General features: G+C 39.9%; 4 protein-coding genes and 2 long non-coding RNA genes across 7 annotated transcripts; 2 read left to right on the forward strand and 4 right to left on the reverse strand.

The window, feature by feature from the left end:
• Positions 1 to 69: 69 nt before the first annotated feature.
• f2r (coagulation factor II (thrombin) receptor) lies at positions 70 to 11,370 on the forward strand. Its single transcript, XM_077601312.1, has 5 exons — positions 70 to 212; positions 456 to 2,603; positions 2,670 to 2,747; positions 8,892 to 8,964; positions 10,290 to 11,370. Exons 1-2 carry the CDS (start codon positions 92 to 94, stop codon positions 1,685 to 1,687), a joined length of 1,353 nt encoding a protein of 450 aa, XP_077457438.1. The 5' UTR covers positions 70 to 91; the 3' UTR covers positions 1,688 to 2,603; positions 2,670 to 2,747; positions 8,892 to 8,964; positions 10,290 to 11,370.
• Positions 2,169 to 4,551, reverse strand: LOC144074744 (uncharacterized). The gene is made up of 6 exons (XM_077601317.1): positions 4,222 to 4,551; positions 3,920 to 4,065; positions 3,790 to 3,851; positions 3,007 to 3,117; positions 2,840 to 2,941; positions 2,169 to 2,678 (listed from the first exon to the last, which is right to left on the reverse strand). Exons 1-6 carry the CDS (start codon positions 4,330 to 4,332, stop codon positions 2,644 to 2,646), a joined length of 567 nt encoding a protein of 188 aa, XP_077457443.1. The 5' UTR covers positions 4,333 to 4,551; the 3' UTR covers positions 2,169 to 2,643.
• Positions 4,710 to 7,210, reverse strand: LOC144074742 (uncharacterized). Its single transcript, XM_077601315.1, has 6 exons — positions 6,997 to 7,210; positions 6,596 to 6,738; positions 6,467 to 6,534; positions 5,796 to 5,924; positions 5,055 to 5,150; positions 4,710 to 4,973 (listed from the first exon to the last, which is right to left on the reverse strand). The coding sequence occupies exons 1-6, from the start codon at positions 7,105 to 7,107 to the stop codon at positions 4,915 to 4,917; spliced, it is 606 nt and encodes a 201-aa protein (XP_077457441.1). The 5' UTR covers positions 7,108 to 7,210; the 3' UTR covers positions 4,710 to 4,914.
• Positions 8,286 to 9,730, reverse strand: LOC144074743 (uncharacterized). The gene is made up of 6 exons (XM_077601316.1): positions 9,562 to 9,730; positions 9,338 to 9,480; positions 8,982 to 9,046; positions 8,642 to 8,779; positions 8,411 to 8,509; positions 8,286 to 8,343 (listed from the first exon to the last, which is right to left on the reverse strand). The coding sequence occupies exons 1-6, from the start codon at positions 9,664 to 9,666 to the stop codon at positions 8,318 to 8,320; spliced, it is 576 nt and encodes a 191-aa protein (XP_077457442.1). The 5' UTR covers positions 9,667 to 9,730; the 3' UTR covers positions 8,286 to 8,317.
• A 1,915-nt stretch (positions 11,371 to 13,285) lies between the features above and the next one.
• Positions 13,286 to 14,830, forward strand: LOC144074812 (uncharacterized). Of its 2 annotated transcripts, XR_013300386.1 has the most exons (6): positions 13,286 to 13,455; positions 14,025 to 14,111; positions 14,201 to 14,292; positions 14,376 to 14,488; positions 14,574 to 14,593; positions 14,761 to 14,830. It is a non-coding gene; the product is annotated as an uncharacterized LOC144074812 (long non-coding RNA). The 2 variants fall into 2 exon arrangements; XR_013300385.1 differs by lacking the exon at positions 14,376 to 14,488 and having other exon boundaries at positions 13,288 to 13,455.
• Positions 14,831 to 14,876: 46 nt separating this feature from the next.
• Positions 14,877 to 16,342, reverse strand: LOC144074817 (uncharacterized). The gene is made up of 5 exons (XR_013300390.1): positions 16,214 to 16,342; positions 15,945 to 16,022; positions 15,321 to 15,386; positions 15,147 to 15,238; positions 14,877 to 15,000 (listed from the first exon to the last, which is right to left on the reverse strand). It is a non-coding gene; the product is annotated as an uncharacterized LOC144074817 (long non-coding RNA).
• Between the last annotated feature and the right edge of the window lie 1,938 nt (positions 16,343 to 18,280).

Here is an 18,280-nt window from a genome sequence, read left to right on the forward strand (position 1 = left end):
AAACTGGTTTGTGCGGGGAGGAGCTGACGGGGGTGGGTGTTGCAGCACAATAACTGTCATAACATATCATAACCAACTTGTCATACTGATAATGCTCTTTAACTGCATCAGTGACTTCAAAATGCTTCAAGGCAATTCAGCTGCAGGTCAGGCATCCTTTTGCCTGTTGGTGGTATTTTCACTTCACAGTTTAGCACTCGGCAGCCGCAATGGTAAGTTTCTAAAATTTAAGTATTAATTTCCGAGCCCACAAAATTGAGCCATCCTAGCTAGCTCTTTGACTAGTTGACTAAAGAAAGGTTATTCAATGTGCTGCTTATGATATGACCAATAGTTGCCATTATATGTACTATGCATACTGTACATCTAATCGAACAACTACCCTTCAAAAGAATGCTGCATTTTAAGCAATGTGTATTTAATTGTTTTCTGTGTTTTCCCACATTTCCTGTAAGCCTCCAGGTTTTCCCCGAGGACCTTCTCTGCCCATTCCAAGGACTATATGGACCCATCTGTATTTGGCGGCTTCAGGGATGGCTCCGGCTCCGGCTTTGGCTCCGGCTTTGGCTCTGGCTCCGGTTTCCAGCCCGAACCAGTGAGGAAACATCACGGCTCAGACCGACATCCTCTCAGGCACTACTTTATCTCGGAAGAGGCCGGTCGCTTCCTGCGTAGTTTTCTGACCACTGTCTTTGTCCCCACGGTCTACACTTTGGTCTTTGTCATTGGCGTCCCCCTCAACTTCGTCGCCGCCGTGATGTTTGTGTACCCCCTCCGTCCCAGAAAGCCCGCTGTCATCTACATGCTAAACCTGGCATGTGCTGACCTTCTCTTTGGCCTGCTCCTCCCCTTCAAGATAGTTTACCATTACCACGGCAACAACTGGACCTACGGCCCAGTCATGTGCAAGGTCGTAACAGCGTCCTTCTATAGCAACATGTACTGCTCGGTCCTGCTCATGGCGTGTATCGCCACGGACCGCCTCCTGGCCGTGGTCTACCCCATAAACTCTTTGACATGGCGCAGCCGTCGGACGGCGTGGGCCGTGTGCGTCTCCATGTGGCTACTGGCTCTCGCAGGAGTGGCTCCTCTCTTGGCCTCTGATCAGACCGCTTACTTGCCCCGCCTGGGTATCACAACCTGCCACGACGTACAAGACTTCAAAAAACTGAAGTCCTTTTATCATTACTTCTTCCCCATATACTCCTCCATCTTTTTTTTCACACCTCTTGTGGTCACTGTGGTGAGCTATGCACGTATCATCCGGGCCTTGGCGGCTTCCAACGTAGAGAACCGTTCTAAAAAGACGCGGGCGGTGGTGATGGCTGTGGTCGTGCTTGTTATCTTTGTGGTATGCTTTACCCCTGCGAACATCATCCTCATGGTCCACTATGTTGCGGTCAACCACACATCTGGCGACTCCTCTTACCGGGCATACCTGTTAGCTATGTGCTCTGGGAGCCTCAGCTGCAGCCTGGACCCAGTCCTCTACTACTTTGGCTCGTCCCAGTGCAGGAAACAGGTGTTGAATCTGTTCGGATGCCGCCGTCCACATCAGATGGCGAGGAGTTCGCACACGCAGAGCACCAGCACCAGAACCAGCGGGCGGAGCGAGAAGAGCAAGCCGTGCAATTTGGAGGTGGTTAAAAAAGGGGTGGCAGGGCACTACTGCAAGTTGCACACTTAGTGAATAATGAGGAGTCTTAGTGGCTGATTGGGCACTTGCTATTGGGCCTTCAGAGATTTTTCAATTCAACTTCAATTAGTCCCGTTGACAAATTAATGCTGTCAACCTTTCCAGTTAAATTAGACATTTTCACTGCCATGCACTAAAACATGATCTTTCCCGGTCAGTCCTCGCAGTTTAATTGATTGGACTCCTGCACCATCAATGGCAACTATTGTGTTAAAACCTCCATGAACACTTGGCAATTTTAGAAACAATATTATGCAAAAATGCATCTTTGCAGCACCTTTTGGCATGTAGATCATTTTATCTAATAACACTACATAGCTACACAAGTAAAATGTACACCAAATACATTTGTCCCTTTAATGTATTTAAAGTTCCCCCCCCCCCATGTTTTACTACCAGCTAATCAGATGGAAATGGCAACACCGTCAAGGGCCACTCAATTTGAAATCGGATTAAGAAACAGTCCCATCACTTAATGTAGATAGTTTCTTAGCCTTTATTGATACAACTCTAGAGTTCTATGTTTTATTATAGTGTGAGGGTCAATCAACCATCAACCATTGAAACCTTTCGGTCCTTTAGGCCAAGGGTGGCCAAGTCCGGTCCTCGAGATTCCGTATCTAGTCTGTTTTGCATGTCTCCCTCCACCAACACACCTGAATCAAATAATTGGGATCGGTAGGAAGCTTCTGGAAAGCTTGCTGATGAGTGGATCATTTGATTCAGGTGTGGTAGAGGGGGGGAATGGGAAAACAGACTGGATAGGGGCTCTCGAGGACTGGATTTGGCCACCCCTGCTTTAACCCTTTTTTTAAATGTCCTAATATAGTATTACTAGTTACATCATATGTTAGGTTTTAGGGTTTTATATGGTGAATGAAAGCTGTTTGATACGAGCATAAATTGTGTAAGTAACTAATGTGAGTTTTTTTTCTTCTTTAAGCATCTCATTCTGTCGTCTGCTTGTCATCAGGACACAGCTCTGAAACAGGAAGGCAGATAAAGAGAAAATAAGAGAGTGGGAAAGAAAGAAATATGAAAGCTGACTTGTGTGAGTACTGCACCCGAGCAACAACATCTCTATGTCATGGCAACTTTAAAATATGTCACTCGACAAGCATGAAATTCAACAAACACGCGTACCTGTTTTTCCATCATAGCTATGGAAGTTCTCCGGAAAGTTCTGACAGTTAACTTGCTTTTTAAACACGTCGACATCTTTGGGATCAATTGTCCCACTCCGTGCTGGGCGAGGCAAGATAATGTTATATATTCATACAGTGGCCTGCTATATGAGACAGAAAACTTACTGAAATGCAAGATGAATCTACCGGTGACATCAAGGTTTTGGAAGCTGCCACTCCACAAGAGGCAGTCAGGGCATGTCTTCAGGATTTGGCCATTGTGGAGCGAGAGGTTTTCTTTGGAAAACATGAGTACTCTATTTATTGAACAGCTCCATTTTATAAGAGTTTTTGCAGTTTTTGCTAGAATCAAGCCCTTTATAATACACATGGTTTGTTTTCCTTCTCAAAAGTTATAGAGATTTGTGGTGTAATTCATTCTTTTTTTAGCATTATGGAGTGCATGGCCACCAGTGGTGCACCAATGTTAATATTCTGTGGATCATAGGATATAAATTGTAAACTTCAAAGTATAAACAAGGATTTTACTGCCTTCCAATTGAATTATTGTAATTTTTCCATTAGAAATTTGGAAAAGTGAATGAATTGCTTCAAGGCTCAAACTCCCATGATCGGAACAAATGTATTTATACCTTAGCATTTAAATATTTCTTGTCATGCTAATAAATACTACTACTGTAAGACCATTATTGTACTTATTGATATATTTTTCCTGTAAGTGTAAAACAAACTAAATTTCTCTGACAGAGGCAATCAAAACAGTGAATTATTATATTTGTGAAGCCAAAACCCCTTTTAAAAGGGCTGTCATGGTGATTCTCATTTGACACACTGGCGTTTATCAACAGAAAGTGTTTCCCAATGCCTTAAAATGATGCGGCTGTTCTTTTTTTTTTTTTCAACCTCCTTCTGACTTCTGACTGAATTATCAACTCTTCAATCACTTACTCCGAAATGCGATGGTAGTATCAGTAACTGTTGCGTTGTCATGCCCATAAACACAGCGATTGCTGTGGGAAAAGAACACTGAGCTTGTGGGTTGCCTGAAAAATTCCTGCAACGGCTTCAAGAGACTTACAAGTAGCGATCGCCCCATCGTAATGTCACAGTGTGGTCGGTGGATGTCGGGGACAAGTCTATCCAAGAGCTTTTAATTGATCCCATTGCCTGATGATAAGGCATGGGGTCACCAGCTCCCATTACATACACCCATTTACCAAAAACCTGCAGTGAAAGACATTTGGAATTAGGTTCATTCACTTCAAGAATTGAAAAAGACCCGCTTGCCATTAGTTGTAAACAAACTGTACTGAAAAAAACAGTGAATTTGAACCGAAAACATTAAATCTCACCAAAATGAATAAAAACAGTTTAAATTACCAGTTGCTGATCATCTGGTATGAAAGGTTGGATCAGATCCCTGCAGTCCGGTGCAGAAGCCCCACAAAGTGAAGCAAGAGCCGACAAAAAAACTACAACAGTCCGAGTCATAGTTGCACTGCGTATTAATGTGCCCAACACTTCTCCTCAAAGAGTAAAGAATTAGTGTGCAGCTACTAATGTAATGTTTAAAAAAAGGATACCTAGGACCACTGTGAATAATTGTGCTAGGTTGCTTTATATGAGTGCTTGAATGAGTCAGTCCTCTGTTAGCTTTGAATGAAATCTGGGCAAAGTGCCATGGCTCCTTTGGATTGGATGCACAAAGCCTTTCTCTTATGCAATGAAGGTTGATTTCCAGCAAAAGATTTGTTTTGGAGACAAAGTGTCCTTGACAGTTCAATGCTACCAAGCAACGCTTCTGTGGAGTTTTTTTTTCGGGGGGAAGAACATCATGGTTAGAGTTAGACAAAGAACTGACCACTAAAGAGTTGCATCAATTTATTCAACTACAAATGTTTTATAACGAAAGGAGCATTTTGAGCTTTATTTATCAACCACACAAAAATACACGAGACTATCACGTTTTACATAAGTGAAAGGTTATTGCATTGCACAAAGTTGCGCGTGAATATGTAGAGTTTGTTTAGTTTAACATCATTTGTCTAGCCTTCAACAAGTCGGTGTTACATTTTACTTTGTTGAACTACTGGTCTCTTCCACTTGAATCTTCCTCTCATCCGGACACAGGTCTGTAAAGAGACCGCCAAGCAATGATGCATGAGCGGTCTTATTGCAAAATAGATGATATTAGGGCAACATGACAAACACACCTGTGTGCGAAAAGTGGTACTCTGAGGGGAAATTAAGGCACGCAGCTTGTTTCTTGAAGGTGTCCAATTCAGATGGCTCCAGTTCTCCATTTCGGGCTTTGGTAGGCAAGCAGAAAAATAAAACTTTAATGGAAAACACATAGATGGAAATAATGACTTTAACAATTAGCCTTCATGTTGTCTAAATTATTGTCTATTAATAGAAATTTTTAAAAAAAGCTTTCACAGCGAGAACCTCCTGTTTCGTGAAATTGGACATCTATGCTGTACATAAGAATAATACCAAAAAAAGTAACTTGCCCTATAAAGGGTTAAAGGACATACTAAGTGTCCCAATTTTTTTTAAATCACTTGGAAATAGCCACTTGCTCTAAAAGGGGTTAAAGGTCATATCAATGCCTAAAAATAAGAAAATACAAAAAAATGTAACTTGGCCTAAATTGGTAAAATGTCTTGAGTGTCTTCGAAGGCTTCATTTTGAAATGACCAAAAACGGTCACTTGCTCTGTAAAGGCTTCAAAGTCTTAAGTGTCAACTTTTGTATAACTGCCCATTTTAGTGACCACTGTCCCTTAAGGGGTTTAAAAAAAACACCGTCTATCAAATGCAAAGGTATCGTAAAGTTAAATTCAACTTAACTCATTTTTAAAAATGTACTGTTTGCAATGTGTATTTAGACCTGGTATATATTAATCATTTTCCCCCAGTAATAAGAGGTGATGCATTTAAAGAATTACATACTAAAGAGGAACAGGTAACGGCCCTTAGATTTGCCATCTGGGAGGAGGGTGGTGTCTTCAGACAGGAGACAGTCGGCACAGGTTGCATAGTATTTACCCTCATGATATGAAGTGTGGTTGTTGATGTTGACTGCATAGACAAGGGGGGGAAAAACAAAAGACATTCCACATAAACTCGAGTTAAAAATGTCAAGGCTAGAAGTGTATGGGGACTGGTGGAGTTTGCTTTTTTCCAATATCACATTAAATAACTTAAAAATTGTGTGTAGAGTCCCCATGTTTGGGTGCTCAAGTGTCTAGGAAAAGTAGCATAATATAAAAAAGGTACACATATCCTTCAATTGACAGATTTTTGTAATGTATTGTATTTTTTAAAATAGAATAAATATATTTAATGCTAGCTGACTGCTTTAATTAGTTGAGTATATGTCATGTTAATGGTTGGAGATTATTTTGAAATTATTTAGCTTGGCCCCATTCATGTAAGCTTTTAATTAATATGTGCCTGTTGCACACGCAGCCAAACTGTGTTTTAGGTTTGGGGACAATGTCATCCATCACTGGATTGCACTAAATAGGCAAATGAATATCTTAAAAGCAATCCTAAGCATTCCAAACACATCTGGATTTAAGAGATGTTGCATTGAAGTAGATATAAGAGGTGATGCATACAGGTGGCGTGACTGGTCATTCCAGAGACAGTGACATCAGCTGACCCTTGCAGACACTTATTGTCGTTCCTGTGGGGAAGAAGGAACAATAGCTTTTGTCCATTGATCACTTTGTGAGTGTTGTCCTTACAGATGGTCGGCCCAGTAGAGGGAAATGACGCCATTTTGTGTAGATGGTGACAATTCAATCCACGAGCTGTTCACTGCCACCAGGTCATTCTTCAGGTCCGGCTCGTCCCACGAGCTCACGTGGAGAACCCATTTGCCAAAGACCTGACGTACGTTGGAAAAACCATGCATTAAGTTTTGATTCTTTCTTTTTTTGCATATGATATGAAGATGTTTGAAACTGAAGAGCAAACCAAGTCAAATTAAAAAAAAAAAAAAGAGTTCGATAAGTGCCTTTTAAGAAGGGATGCACGACATTCTGTAAGTCGGGAAAAAGTTGTTAAAGGACTTGTCAATAGCAAACAAGTTGAGTGAAAGAGCACATTATGCATTGTTCAGCTTTGAGCACTGTCAAATACTCACAGGGCTGTGGTTATCCAGTTGCAAAGGTTTAAGAAGTTCCTTGCAGTCAGGCTCAGATGCGGCACACAGGGAGGTGAAGACGAGCAAAACAACGAGCACCCGTGCAGACATGCTGAAGATGGAAGACCACCGCGGAGTGCGACGATATGAGGGGAGGCTTTCTTCAAGTTCTCTCCCTCAGTGATGTGTTGTATAACAGTGGGCTAGAACACACACTCCCACACACACACACGCGCACACGCATTGATGCAGAAACACTCAACATAACCTCCAGTCCCCTCAGTTGTTTGTGTGCTATTTATCTTGTTATGTAAGAGTCATCTGACCGAGTCTGAATAGGGAGGCTGCCTGCAAGGAGCTCCCTTAGAAATGTGTTATAAAACCGTACCCATTAGGAAGGGGCCCTAGACACCCTTAAAAAACTAAAATATATTGTAGTATGGTTTGCGGGAAAGTATCATGCAATACATAAAGTGATATATTCCATTCATTCATTTTACCAGCCGCTTAACTTCACAAGGGTGCTGGCCCCCAATTTGCAATAGGAGGGGTACACCCTGAATTCATTGCTTTTCATTCGTAAGGCTAATGTAGTCTAATATATGTTATTTATAATGTCTAATATATTGCATGCGATATAACCATTTATTGAAAAATACATATAGAAAAGCTGTTGTATTGTAATCAAGACCAAAAATATACACACAGACACAGTTTCATAATTTGAGAACTCTCCAATTTCATAACATTGCTTGGCACATCTCTCCATTCCAACCCCAGCAAAAACTCCACCGCATCAAGCCATTTTTTCAAAATGTATTTAACCCTTTGAGGGACAATGGTCAGTACAGTGGTCGGCCATTCAAAACTCAACACTTTAACCATTTATAAGATAAAATAATTCAATCGCCTCTTGCATTCAAAGTGGACTCGATGTCTAGCGCTGTCGATGGCTGTGAATGAGTTACATGAGTTTCCACTAAGAATAAAATTGAAAAAAAAGGTACCATTTGTGCAAGTGGGGTCAAAATGTAACAAAAGACAGTTAATCGCTTTAGGATTTTGACTAAGAAATGCTGTGTATTTTGTTTATTCCTTGAATGACCATAACTGCTGGACTCAAATTTGATAGAGAGAAAAAGAAACAAGCCAGAGGTTATTGAAAAAAAATCATTTTTGATCCAAACATCAAAGAATAAGTGTTAATTGATGTTGTTATTTTTAGATACAATACATACTCCCATACACATTTGAATGAAGAGGAAAACAGATAGTCAACACGATGAGCATTCAGTGGTTAGAAATTCTGGTTTATTGGTAGTTATCCTGACTCTTCTGGACACAAGTCTGATAGATGGAGAAAACAAGTTAGAGGTGGTTGCGACAAAATGTGACCAAATCTAAAATGTCTTACCAGTGTCGCTTCCAAAATGCAACTCTTTTTGGAAATTCAGGCAGGCGGCCTGTTTCTTAAAAATCTCCAGTTGCGCATCATCCAGTGTTCCAGTCTTTGCTGTAAAACACCCAAGCAAGTATAAGATGTTTACAATAAATATGTAAAAGGCTTTGCCAAACACTGTCCTGAAGTATAGATGATGATATTATTGAGTGCAAAATAAACAGTAATAGAAGTTTTTAAACTTACTCAACAGCAATAGGAATCTGCCTTTTAGGAGTCTCTGATTAGGAAGCCTCCACGTCATCTTGTCAATCAACAGAATGCAGTCTGGACACGTCTTGAGGTATTGCTCATGATGGGTTTCCTCTTGGTAGACGTAATGGACTATGTGGTGTGAACATGACAATGAAATGTGTTACAATGATTACTCGACAATAATTCAAGTTACATCTTCACTCATCTACGATGTAGTTAACAATATTGTGTTTTCTTTCAGGGTATGAAGCCAATCCCAATGACAACACTGAAACGATCAAACGACAACACCTACTGATCTCTGGCCCATGAAAGTGAGTAATGTTCTTACCATCCATTGTTGAACTGATGTTTGAATAAGAAGCAGTAAGGGTTTCATAAGTGCACTTCCCATCTCTATAAAAGAGAAAATCGAAATGTCATAATTATAAAGCCAGTGTAATTTACAGTTATTTTAATCATTGAATCGAGGCAAATGCTAGTTTAAGACGTTTCAACTTATTTTTCTGAAAAGCTTCTTTGGTTGTCAGTCCAAACACATGAAAATGTTGAAATCATCACTTGCAACATCGCAGCAGCAACAAGAACCCCAGAAAATAGGCTACTTGTCTCGATTCAACAATTGCGTATCATGAAATTAATTGCTGTAAAGTTGCCTCTCGTTTGTAATTGAGAAAAATAATTTACGTCTTGTCTCCTGTGGCCATTGAGAAGTTTTCAGTGTTGGGGATAGGTGAAAGTTTAATCCAAAAACTGTTAGTTTTTTTAAGTTCATCCAAATAATCTTGATTGTCTGATGTTCCCACATGAAAAATGAATTTTCCAGGCTCCTGTAGACACACAGAGCCAATTGCTAATGTAAAATTGAAAATGAAAAAAGCAACAGAAATTGCTGTAAAGATGCGTTTTACCATGTCCGCGTCTTGTAAATGTCCAACAAGTTCTCCACATTCTGGATCAGATGCAGCAGTCCACGAAGTGAGAGCCAGCAGACCTAAACAAAAATGAACAAACATGATGAAAATTTGTATGACAACTGGATACGAGGCTGACAGATGGACTGCTGTCCAAACATGCTAGAAAGGGGCCCTAATATATGATGTGCAAGTATTGGGTAAATAAGAACTTAGGACTGCCACATGATCAAACACCGTCTGTTAGTATCTTTTTTTTTGTAACTCAGTAAAAATGTTACCTTTGTGCAAATGGCTCATGTTATGTATTCATTGATCCATCCATCCACAGACATCCAAAGTTTGAAAACATCCTTCCAGGGAGTTATTGATCGAATCAATATTACACCCCCCCCCCCCCCCCACACACACACACACACACACAAACACACATTTCAGACCACATAATTTGCCCAACTTTTTATTATAAATTAAGAATAGGTGGACAATTGGTTAGCGTGTTGGCCTCGCAGTTCTGGGGTCGTGCGTTCGATCCTAGGCCTTCTTTACTGTGTGGAGTTCCGTTGTTCTCCCCGGGCTTGCGTGAGTTTCCTCCGGGTACTCGGGTCTCCTCCCACATTCCAAAAACAAGCATGGTAGTTTATTTTTGAATACTCTGACAAGATTCCATCATTTAATTAGTTTTTTTTAATAATCCAAGTAATCCTATTTGTCTGATGTTCCAGTATGAAAGATCCATTTTCCAGCAATATTTGGAGACAGACAGAGAACCAACGGCAAATGATATTAAGGAACATAAAAAACGAAAAAGAACTGCTGTAAAGACACCATTTACCCCATCTGCGTCTTTCAGAGGTACAACAAGCTCTTCACAGCTCGGTTCAGATGAGCTACTCAAGGCAAAAAGGGCCTCCAGACCTAAACAAATGTGAACAAACATGATGTCTAATTTTCAATGACAACTGAATACAATGCTAACAGCAGGATGACTGTCCATAGATGTCAGAAAGAGGCTCTAATATTTTATGGACCAGTATTAGATAAATATGGACTTAGGACCCGACATGACTTGACAACATCTGTTATCATTGAAAACTGTTTTTTAGGAGCAAACGCATCATATTTGATACATACATTTTGAGCAATGTGATATTTTATTCCTTGATAATAATTAAAAAAAACCTGATGTAGCATGTAAATATGCAAATTTCAGGCAAATTATATTTGTATTTGTTGCAGTATTTTTATTGTAAAGGACCATCAAGGATCAGAGTTTAAACATTTGAATCTGCTGTCAATTATTTAGCTGTTGTGTGTTTAAAGGGTTACATCAGTGTCAGTGTAACCAAGGCCAGGCTCCAACAAGATAAAATTGGGTTCCTTTCTATATTCCTGTTGGGCATATAATAGACTCAGATTTGATGTTGATAGTAACCAAAAACCCTATTCTCCCGAGAAAACACTCACTAAGCCATAAATACTGTAGCATGATTCTAGTGATGATACCTTTTTATTGAAAATGAAATGTCCCCAACAAAATGTAGTTAAAATTCCATGCTCTGATGAAACCTGTTTAGATAACCAACCTGTGCTCTCTTTTCTCAATTTTACCGAATGTTATGTAATAAGAAATACAGAATTCTGATTCAACATTCTAATTCTCAGAATGCATTGCTCAATGCCAATGCTGAACATTTACCAAACAAAGTCAAAATAAAGAACAAAGCCAATTAGATCAATGATAGTGAAAGAATTATAAAGCTGCTTCAACCATTGCAATTGGCTGGCCACCAATTCAGGGTGTCCCCTGCCTCTGGCCTGGAGTCAGCTGGGATAGGCTCCAGCACCCCCCGCAACCCTAATGAGAATAAAGCGGTTCAGAAAATGAGATGAGACAATGAAGCATTCTTCAAATGTTAACTTTTAATGGAGTCAGATGGCCTGAAATAAAGGTGAGTTGATGTAAAATATGAAGTAAAAATGTTACTCAATATTTGGTAAATATTAGTGTACTAACACATACTGTTTGATACAGTGGTGTGCCGTCAGGGCCTTCAAGGCATTCTCTGCTGGCCTAAGAAATATCTGAATCATATATTATATTTTGTCCATCAATACTTATTAAATAATTCCAAATTGTCTGTTAGCTTCCTTTCATTGCTTTCCCCCTGGTTGCACTGCTTCCAGATGTGTTTTCATATTGAAGCATTTAACCAATCACATTTCAGCCATTATTTTTTGCCAGGGTCAGAAATCTGCCTCAATGCCTTCACAATCAGTTATGCAGGCTCTGCTGCATTAAACAAGTGTCGATAAGACTGTTGCTTTAACCATTCAGAATTTGATTTGGTGACACCAAGGCCTTCTCGCAGGCGTTTGGGATACGTCATTGCCTTCTCGCAGGCGTAGGGATACGTCATTGCTTTCTCGCAGTCGTAGGGAAACGGCATCGCTTTCACCAACTATGACTGGCTAGTGATAGAGTAGGCGGACTAAAGCCAAGGTGAGCCAGCCAGAGTTCGCAAACTCCACCCACAATGGCCGACGGAGGAAAACAAATGGATTTGGTTGCAGATTTGCTCACAAAGCCATTTTCCAGACAGAGACAAAGACATGGAATTAATATTTGAAATTTTCTGCAATTCATTGATTATCCGCTAAGGGGCGCACTCTTTCCATCAGAGTAGAAGACAAGCCGCATCACTGAGACAGACTGAAAACAGCAGCAACTCCATAAATTTTCAGTATGTATTGTATGTGTATGTATGTTTCATGTATGAAGTTTACAGATTTACAGGACAGGCGAACACTTTCTTCATTACACATTTAAAATCACTCTCCTTAGTTTGTAAGGTGCACGCAGGGATTACATTTAGATTTTATATGCGTATGTGTAAGTGGTTTAAAAATTCCTTTCTTTAAAAGTCTAATTTAATCTTAAAGTGCATGACTATATTTTTCAGTACCAATTAAAGTTTTGTGCCTTTGTACAATCAGTGGGATCAGTTGCAATGCATATTTGTGAATGATAAAAGTCAATTGCACAGTTGTCTAAGGAAATATGAGGTGTTTCATGAAATGTTTTGTAAAAGGATAGTTCATTCAATTTCAATATTTTCCTAATGTTCTTGTGCTTCTTTACACCAAAACAAGGGAAATACATGATATTTTGGTTATTTATAGCAGAGCATGGTATAGTTTTAATGGTCCGGCCCACTTGACATCTCCCTAGGTCGTATGTGGCCCACGATGCCAAATAAGTTTGACACCCCTGTTATATAGTAAGGCTTTTTTTCTTTAAAAAACGACATAGTATAGTAAGGCTTTTTTTCTTAAAAAACGACATAGTATAGTAAGGCTTTTTTTCCTAAAAAACGACATAGTATAGTAAGGCTTTTTTCCTAAAAAACGACATAGTATAGTAAGGTTTTTTTCCCTAAAAAACGACATAGTGTATATAGTAAGGCTTTTTTTCTTAAAAAAAAAACGACATAGTATAGTAAGGCTTTTTTTCTTAAAATACGACATAGTATATAGTAAGGCATTTTAATTTGTGAAAAATGACCATGTATAGTAAGGCTTTTTTCTTTAAAAAATGACCATGTGTAGTAAGGCTTTTTATTTTTTTAAAATGACCATGCAAAGTCAGGCTTTTTATATAAAAAAAAAAAAAACGAACACACTCTTTTACAGCATCAAGACTACAAAAATGGCGACTATAGTACGTCATCTTCCAAACATGGTCATTGAGTCGGGAGGACAAATCACCTCCTATGGGCGTGGTTACGCCCATTGGTGACGCAGGTGTTTAAATTATGCATCTGCGCAGCATCTCGCCCCTTGGAGCAGCCATTTCCATGCCGTCGGTCGAACGACTAGCACCCAAACGAGGTAAGCCCTAGACTAGAGCAATTTATTGGCCTATGTGCATTTTTAACACCCTACCGGGAAATTTTTTTAGGAATCAATTGAGCCAAAACGCCAACAAATCTGTTAGTTTATTGCCAGGTCGAACACACCGTCGACATTTGAAGTATGGGCTCTTTGGCATCTCACTAGCTAGCTTAGCATTAGCCTCACGACATTTGACTTCAAAAGTATTTTGTCCGTATTCTCTCCATTATTGAGTCGTGGGGGAAGACTTCATTTTATCAAACAAAGCCGAGATATCAACGGTCAGTTTGCCAGGTGAAGGTGTGTTGAATGTAATGATAGTTTTCACTGCGATTGCTAAACGCCCTTTTCCAATTTGTAATTCTGTTTTAAAACAAAAATCATTGATACAAAAATTGTCAAGCCGACTTTCTCCTACCTTTGAACATCAGTCTGTATATTGAATCGCTTTGTCTGGAAAGGGGAAATTAGCACCGAGCACTCACTAACTTATTTTCATTCTTTATCTTGATCATTTACTTTAAGATTTCTCTTTCCTGTAATAATTGTTTGCACTTCCCAAATAGCTTGGTTAAATCAAGATGAAGCGTTTCCCGTGTGTCCAGAACCATGCACACCCTTGAGGGGAGAGGAGACTGGGCCAAGGTATCAAGGTAATACTAATTACCCCCCCAAAAAAACCCGCCTAAACCTATCTGTTGAATCTCCAGTCTCTGTATATGATAACTTTTGCATGCACCAGGTCCATGGTGATGTCCAGACCCTGGAGGACCAGGTGATCTTCCCAGGTTGCCCACTTGAAGATGATGCATCGTCTCTGAACTCTGCTCTGAGGTTAATACCGTATTTTCACGCCTATTTGGCGCATCGTTTCTTACGCCGCAGTGTCAGTAACGAGTGCTCTTTCTGTATTTTAGACACAAAGCACGCACTATTTCGTCAGACGCATATATATTATATATTTCATATGGATTAAGATGGAAATGCGATAGCGCTGGCTACCGGAAGCAGCTTATTTCCGCGTTATATTGTAATGTATCCAAGTCAAAACATTCCAATCTCACATTATTTTATTGACTAAAGTTGCAATTTACTAACTCCCTCTTATTTTATAGGTGATGTCCCGATCCCTATGGTGAGGAGGATTTCTTTCTTTTTTTTCAATCAGAAATTTCAATAAAAGAGATTTGAGTGTCATTTGTCTTTGTTAAAACACTTGGAGAAAAAAGACCCCAGACCCTCAATGGTCTTTTTTTTCCTTTAATTTTTGGTGTTTATTCTAAATGTTGCTTTTGTCTACAGGTGGAGAACACCAGCTATGTGATCCTAAGTGTACAAATGTATTTCTTTGAATAAAAATTCTAAAATGTCATGTTACTTGCATTCCTTTGCTAGTTCTATGAAGAAAAATACATGAGTATATTTCAAAGGTTTTATTTTCCCACAAAATGGGGTAATTGAGAAGTTGACATAAATCTTCCAGCATTTAAAGATGAGGTGATGTTTCCATTGATGAATCTCTTCTTGGCACTGGATGGAATTCTGGGGAGGAAAAAAAAAAGTCAAAGCACAATAGACTAAGTCCAACATTAAAAAAAATAAACTGGGGGGCCAGTTAGGTCAAAAGATTTGACCCAAAAACTACACTAAGTTAGGTTTTACCAACATGGGAGATATGGAAAACACACTGGATGGGGGCCCTCAAGATGTTGGTGTCAAAGGCTGTGCCACACTCCAAAGTCACCTTTCTTTAGCGTTGATTTGGTAAACTTGGGTGGACCTTGAAGAGAAGCAAAATAGAGTATTTTTAGTACACATGACATGAAAATAATAAATCAAATAACCTGAAAAACAGGTCTTACGTCATACACGACTTCTTTGGTCTTGTAGATTTGGACAGCTTCCATCATCTCCGTGGCTTTAAACCTCTGCAAAACACACCATGATTATGTCATTGCTTATTTAACCACTTTGATGCACAAATGACTCCCATTCAATCAAAAAAATAAAATACGTCTCACAAAGCTCTTAGACGGAGGAAAAAATGGTTGTTTAAACGAGTCAAAAATGACCCCTGCGCTACGGTTGAATGAATGTCTCGCTTAGGTTTTGTCAAAACCACAATTAAAAATCAAAAGGTCCAAGTCCTGAAGTCTTCCTTTAGGAAAGGGAAGGGCAAAGGTATATACGTATTCTAGAAGTGTACTGTTTATTCCTTACACCTCCACTTGATGGCACTAGTGTGTGTGAGTTACCCACACAGGAACTTGCTATTAAAAAATCAACGCCAACCCAGTTTAAGTGTCTTCATTCAAAATTGGAGTGTATCATGATGCTAAACAAGCTAATTTAGGAAAGCCGTGAACACTGGTCGCTGATATCTAAACATTACTGTGACAACAAAATTTCCCGAATACGGGATGAATAAAGTTATCCAATCCAATTACACGGGTAGAGGAATTAGAAGCTATTAAAAAAAGACTCACTTTGCCGACAAACTGCTCCTTTTTGGCCGTTATGGCCACATTCTTGATGTTTCCCAGCAGTCTGTCCTCGTTGAGGGACTGAAATACACAATGGAAGGGTTTCTTTTTAAACATTAAGAGCAATAGGTGATGCGATGTAGCCAACTTGCTAGCAAACATTTGTGTTAGCATCCACGTCGGGGCTACATCACGCCAATGAAGCACGTTCCCGTCAAAAAGCACTCTTGAAATGAGAACTGGGGCTACGAAATCCCCAAAAGACAAAGTACCGAACGCGCTGCATTGTCCTGGAAGAAGTTTGTCGGGTCTTTCTTCGGGAAATCGTCAATTCTGAGCAGCTCAGCAGTCCAACGCGCCCAGCCTCCGGCTCATCCGCCATTTTGAAAAATAGGGGCGTGGCGGCGGGTCTTTTGAACTCTGACCACAGCCACGCCTATTACACATAGACACAAAAAAAGAGATCGTTTTCATCATAGAGTGCATTAGTCAGGGGACTGGGGCTGCAAATACTTTTAGGTTGGGCATTAATACTTCAAAACAAATACATTGTTTTCATAATAACGTACTGTAAATACTTTTTGGTTGGGCTTTAATACTTTAAGATACAATATTGCACATTATGAACATTGCGGTGACATGCACTTCAGTTTGTTTTTGACTTCTAAGGTTACATACTTGGATATGCTTTTTCAATTGGGATTCATTTGGCTAAAGCAGGGGTGTCAAACATGCGGCCCGCGGGCCGGAACCGGCCCCCAAGGAGGTTCGATCAGGCACACAGGATAATTTGAAAGTGGAAAAAATGCATAAAAGACATGGAATTAATATTTTTATTTCGCTGCAATTCATGGATTATCCGCTAAGGGGCGCGCTCTTTCCATCAGAGTAGAAGACAAGCCGCATCACTGAGATAGACTGAAAACAGCACCAACTCCATAAATTTTCAGTATGTATTGTATGTGTATGTATGTTTCATGTATGAAGTTTACAGATTTACAGGACAGGCGAACACTTTCTTCATTACACATTTAAAATCACTCTCCTTAGTTTGTAAGGTGCACGCAGGGATTACATTTAGATTTTATATGCGTATGTGTAAGTGGTTTAAAAATTCCTTTCTTTAAAAGTCTCATTTAATCTTAAAGTGCATGATTATATTTTTCAGTACCAATTAAAGTTGTGTGCCTTTGTACAATCAGTGGGATCAGTTGCAATGCATATTTGTGAATGATAAAAGTCAATTGCACATTTGTCTAAGGAAATAAGAGGTGTTTCATGAAATGTTTTGAAAAAGGATAGTTCATTCAATTTCAATATTTTCCTAATGTTCTTGTGCTTCTTTACACCAAAACAAAGGAAAGACATGATATTTGGGTTATTTATAGCAGAGCATGGTATAGTTTTAATGGTCCGGCCCACTTGACATCTCCCTAGGCCGTATGTGGCCCACGATGCCATCTCCCTAGGCCGTATGTGGCCCACGATGCCAAATGAGTTTGACACCCCTGGTGTAGAGGTTTATTCACCTGACTGCCGTGTGGGCAGGCAGGGTTCGAATCTCGGTGGACGATGAACCATTTTGCCGTTAAAAAAGACTATGTCATTCAGTCTTTCCTTAAATAAAAGCACCAAATGACCATGTATAGGCGGGCCGCCTCATGGTGTAGTGGGTCAGTCACCTGCCTGCCATGTGGGAGGCGAGGGTTCACGTCCCGGTGTTGCCAGTCAACGACTGTATGGCTGACTGGCGAACACCACCAGGAGCCCCCCCCCCCAACTGTGCTCCGGACTGGAATATAATTGTTTTGCTGAAAAAAATGACCAAGTCTTTATTTTAATGAAAAAATGATTACCCATTTACTGAACTATATAGTGTAGTGATCAGTCAAACGAGACCCAACCGGGATTTGAACCCCAGTTGCCCACATGGCAGTCAGATGAGTGAACCTCTAGACCACTAAATGACCACACTTTGCTTTGTCATTATTGGAAGGTCTTGACTACAAATATATAGAAACAACTAAGGGAAAAATTTTCCCAACTGGGATTTGAACCCCAGCCTCCCACATGGCAGTTAGGTGAGTGAACCTCTACACCACAAACTCGCCGTTCTTTACTTTGTCATTATTGGAAGGTCTTGACTACAAATATATAGAAACAACGAAGGGAAAAATTTTCCCCAACTGGGATTTGAACCCCAGCCTCCCACATGGCAGTTAGGTGAGTGAACCTCTACGCCACGAACTGGCCATTCTTTACTTTGTCATTATTGGAAGGTCTTGACTACAAATATATAGAAACAACTAAAGGAAATTGCTTCCCAATTGGGATTTGAA

Source organism: Stigmatopora argus, chromosome 5 (assembly GCF_051989625.1).
Source record: "Stigmatopora argus isolate UIUO_Sarg chromosome 5, RoL_Sarg_1.0, whole genome shotgun sequence".
NCBI lineage: Eukaryota > Metazoa > Chordata > Actinopteri > Syngnathiformes > Syngnathidae > Stigmatopora > Stigmatopora argus.

What these genes read in the sequence shown, in the direction of transcription:
- f2r (XM_077601312.1), top strand. Translation starts at nt 92, where the DNA reads ATGCTCTTTAACTGCATCAGTGACTTCAAAATGCTTCAAGGCAATTCA. An exon ending in AGCACTCGGCAGCCGCAATG is followed by an intron (nt 213 to 455) that starts GTAAGTTTCTAA and finishes ATTTCCTGTAAG; the next exon opens with CCTCCAGGTTTTCCCCGAGG.
- LOC144074744 (XM_077601317.1), bottom strand. Translation starts at nt 4,332, where the DNA reads ATGACTCGGACTGTTGTAGTTTTTTTGTCGGCTCTTGCTTCACTTTGT. An exon ending in CGATGGGGCGATCGCTACTT is followed by an intron (nt 3,852 to 3,919) that starts GTAAGTCTCTTG and finishes CTTTTCCCACAG; the next exon opens with CAATCGCTGTGTTTATGGGC. An exon ending in TAGATTCATCTTGCATTTCA is followed by an intron (nt 2,942 to 3,006) that starts GTAAGTTTTCTG and finishes TGCCTCGCCCAG; the next exon opens with CACGGAGTGGGACAATTGAT.
- LOC144074742 (XM_077601315.1), bottom strand. Translation starts at nt 7,107, where the DNA reads ATGTCTGCACGGGTGCTCGTTGTTTTGCTCGTCTTCACCTCCCTGTGT. An exon ending in AACTGGATAACCACAGCCCT is followed by an intron (nt 6,739 to 6,996) that starts GTGAGTATTTGA and finishes AACGTACGTCAG; the next exon opens with GTCTTTGGCAAATGGGTTCT. An exon ending in CTCTACTGGGCCGACCATCT is followed by an intron (nt 6,535 to 6,595) that starts GTAAGGACAACA and finishes TCTTCCCCACAG; the next exon opens with GAACGACAATAAGTGTCTGC.
- LOC144074743 (XM_077601316.1), bottom strand. Translation starts at nt 9,666, where the DNA reads ATGTTTGTTCATTTTTGTTTAGGTCTGCTGGCTCTCACTTCGTGGACT. An exon ending in CAGATTCCTATTGCTGTTGA is followed by an intron (nt 8,510 to 8,641) that starts GTAAGTTTAAAA and finishes GGTGTTTTACAG; the next exon opens with CAAAGACTGGAACACTGGAT. An exon ending in GCATTTTGGAAGCGACACTG is followed by an intron (nt 8,344 to 8,410) that starts GTAAGACATTTT and finishes TCCATCTATCAG; the next exon opens with ACTTGTGTCCAGAAGAGTCA.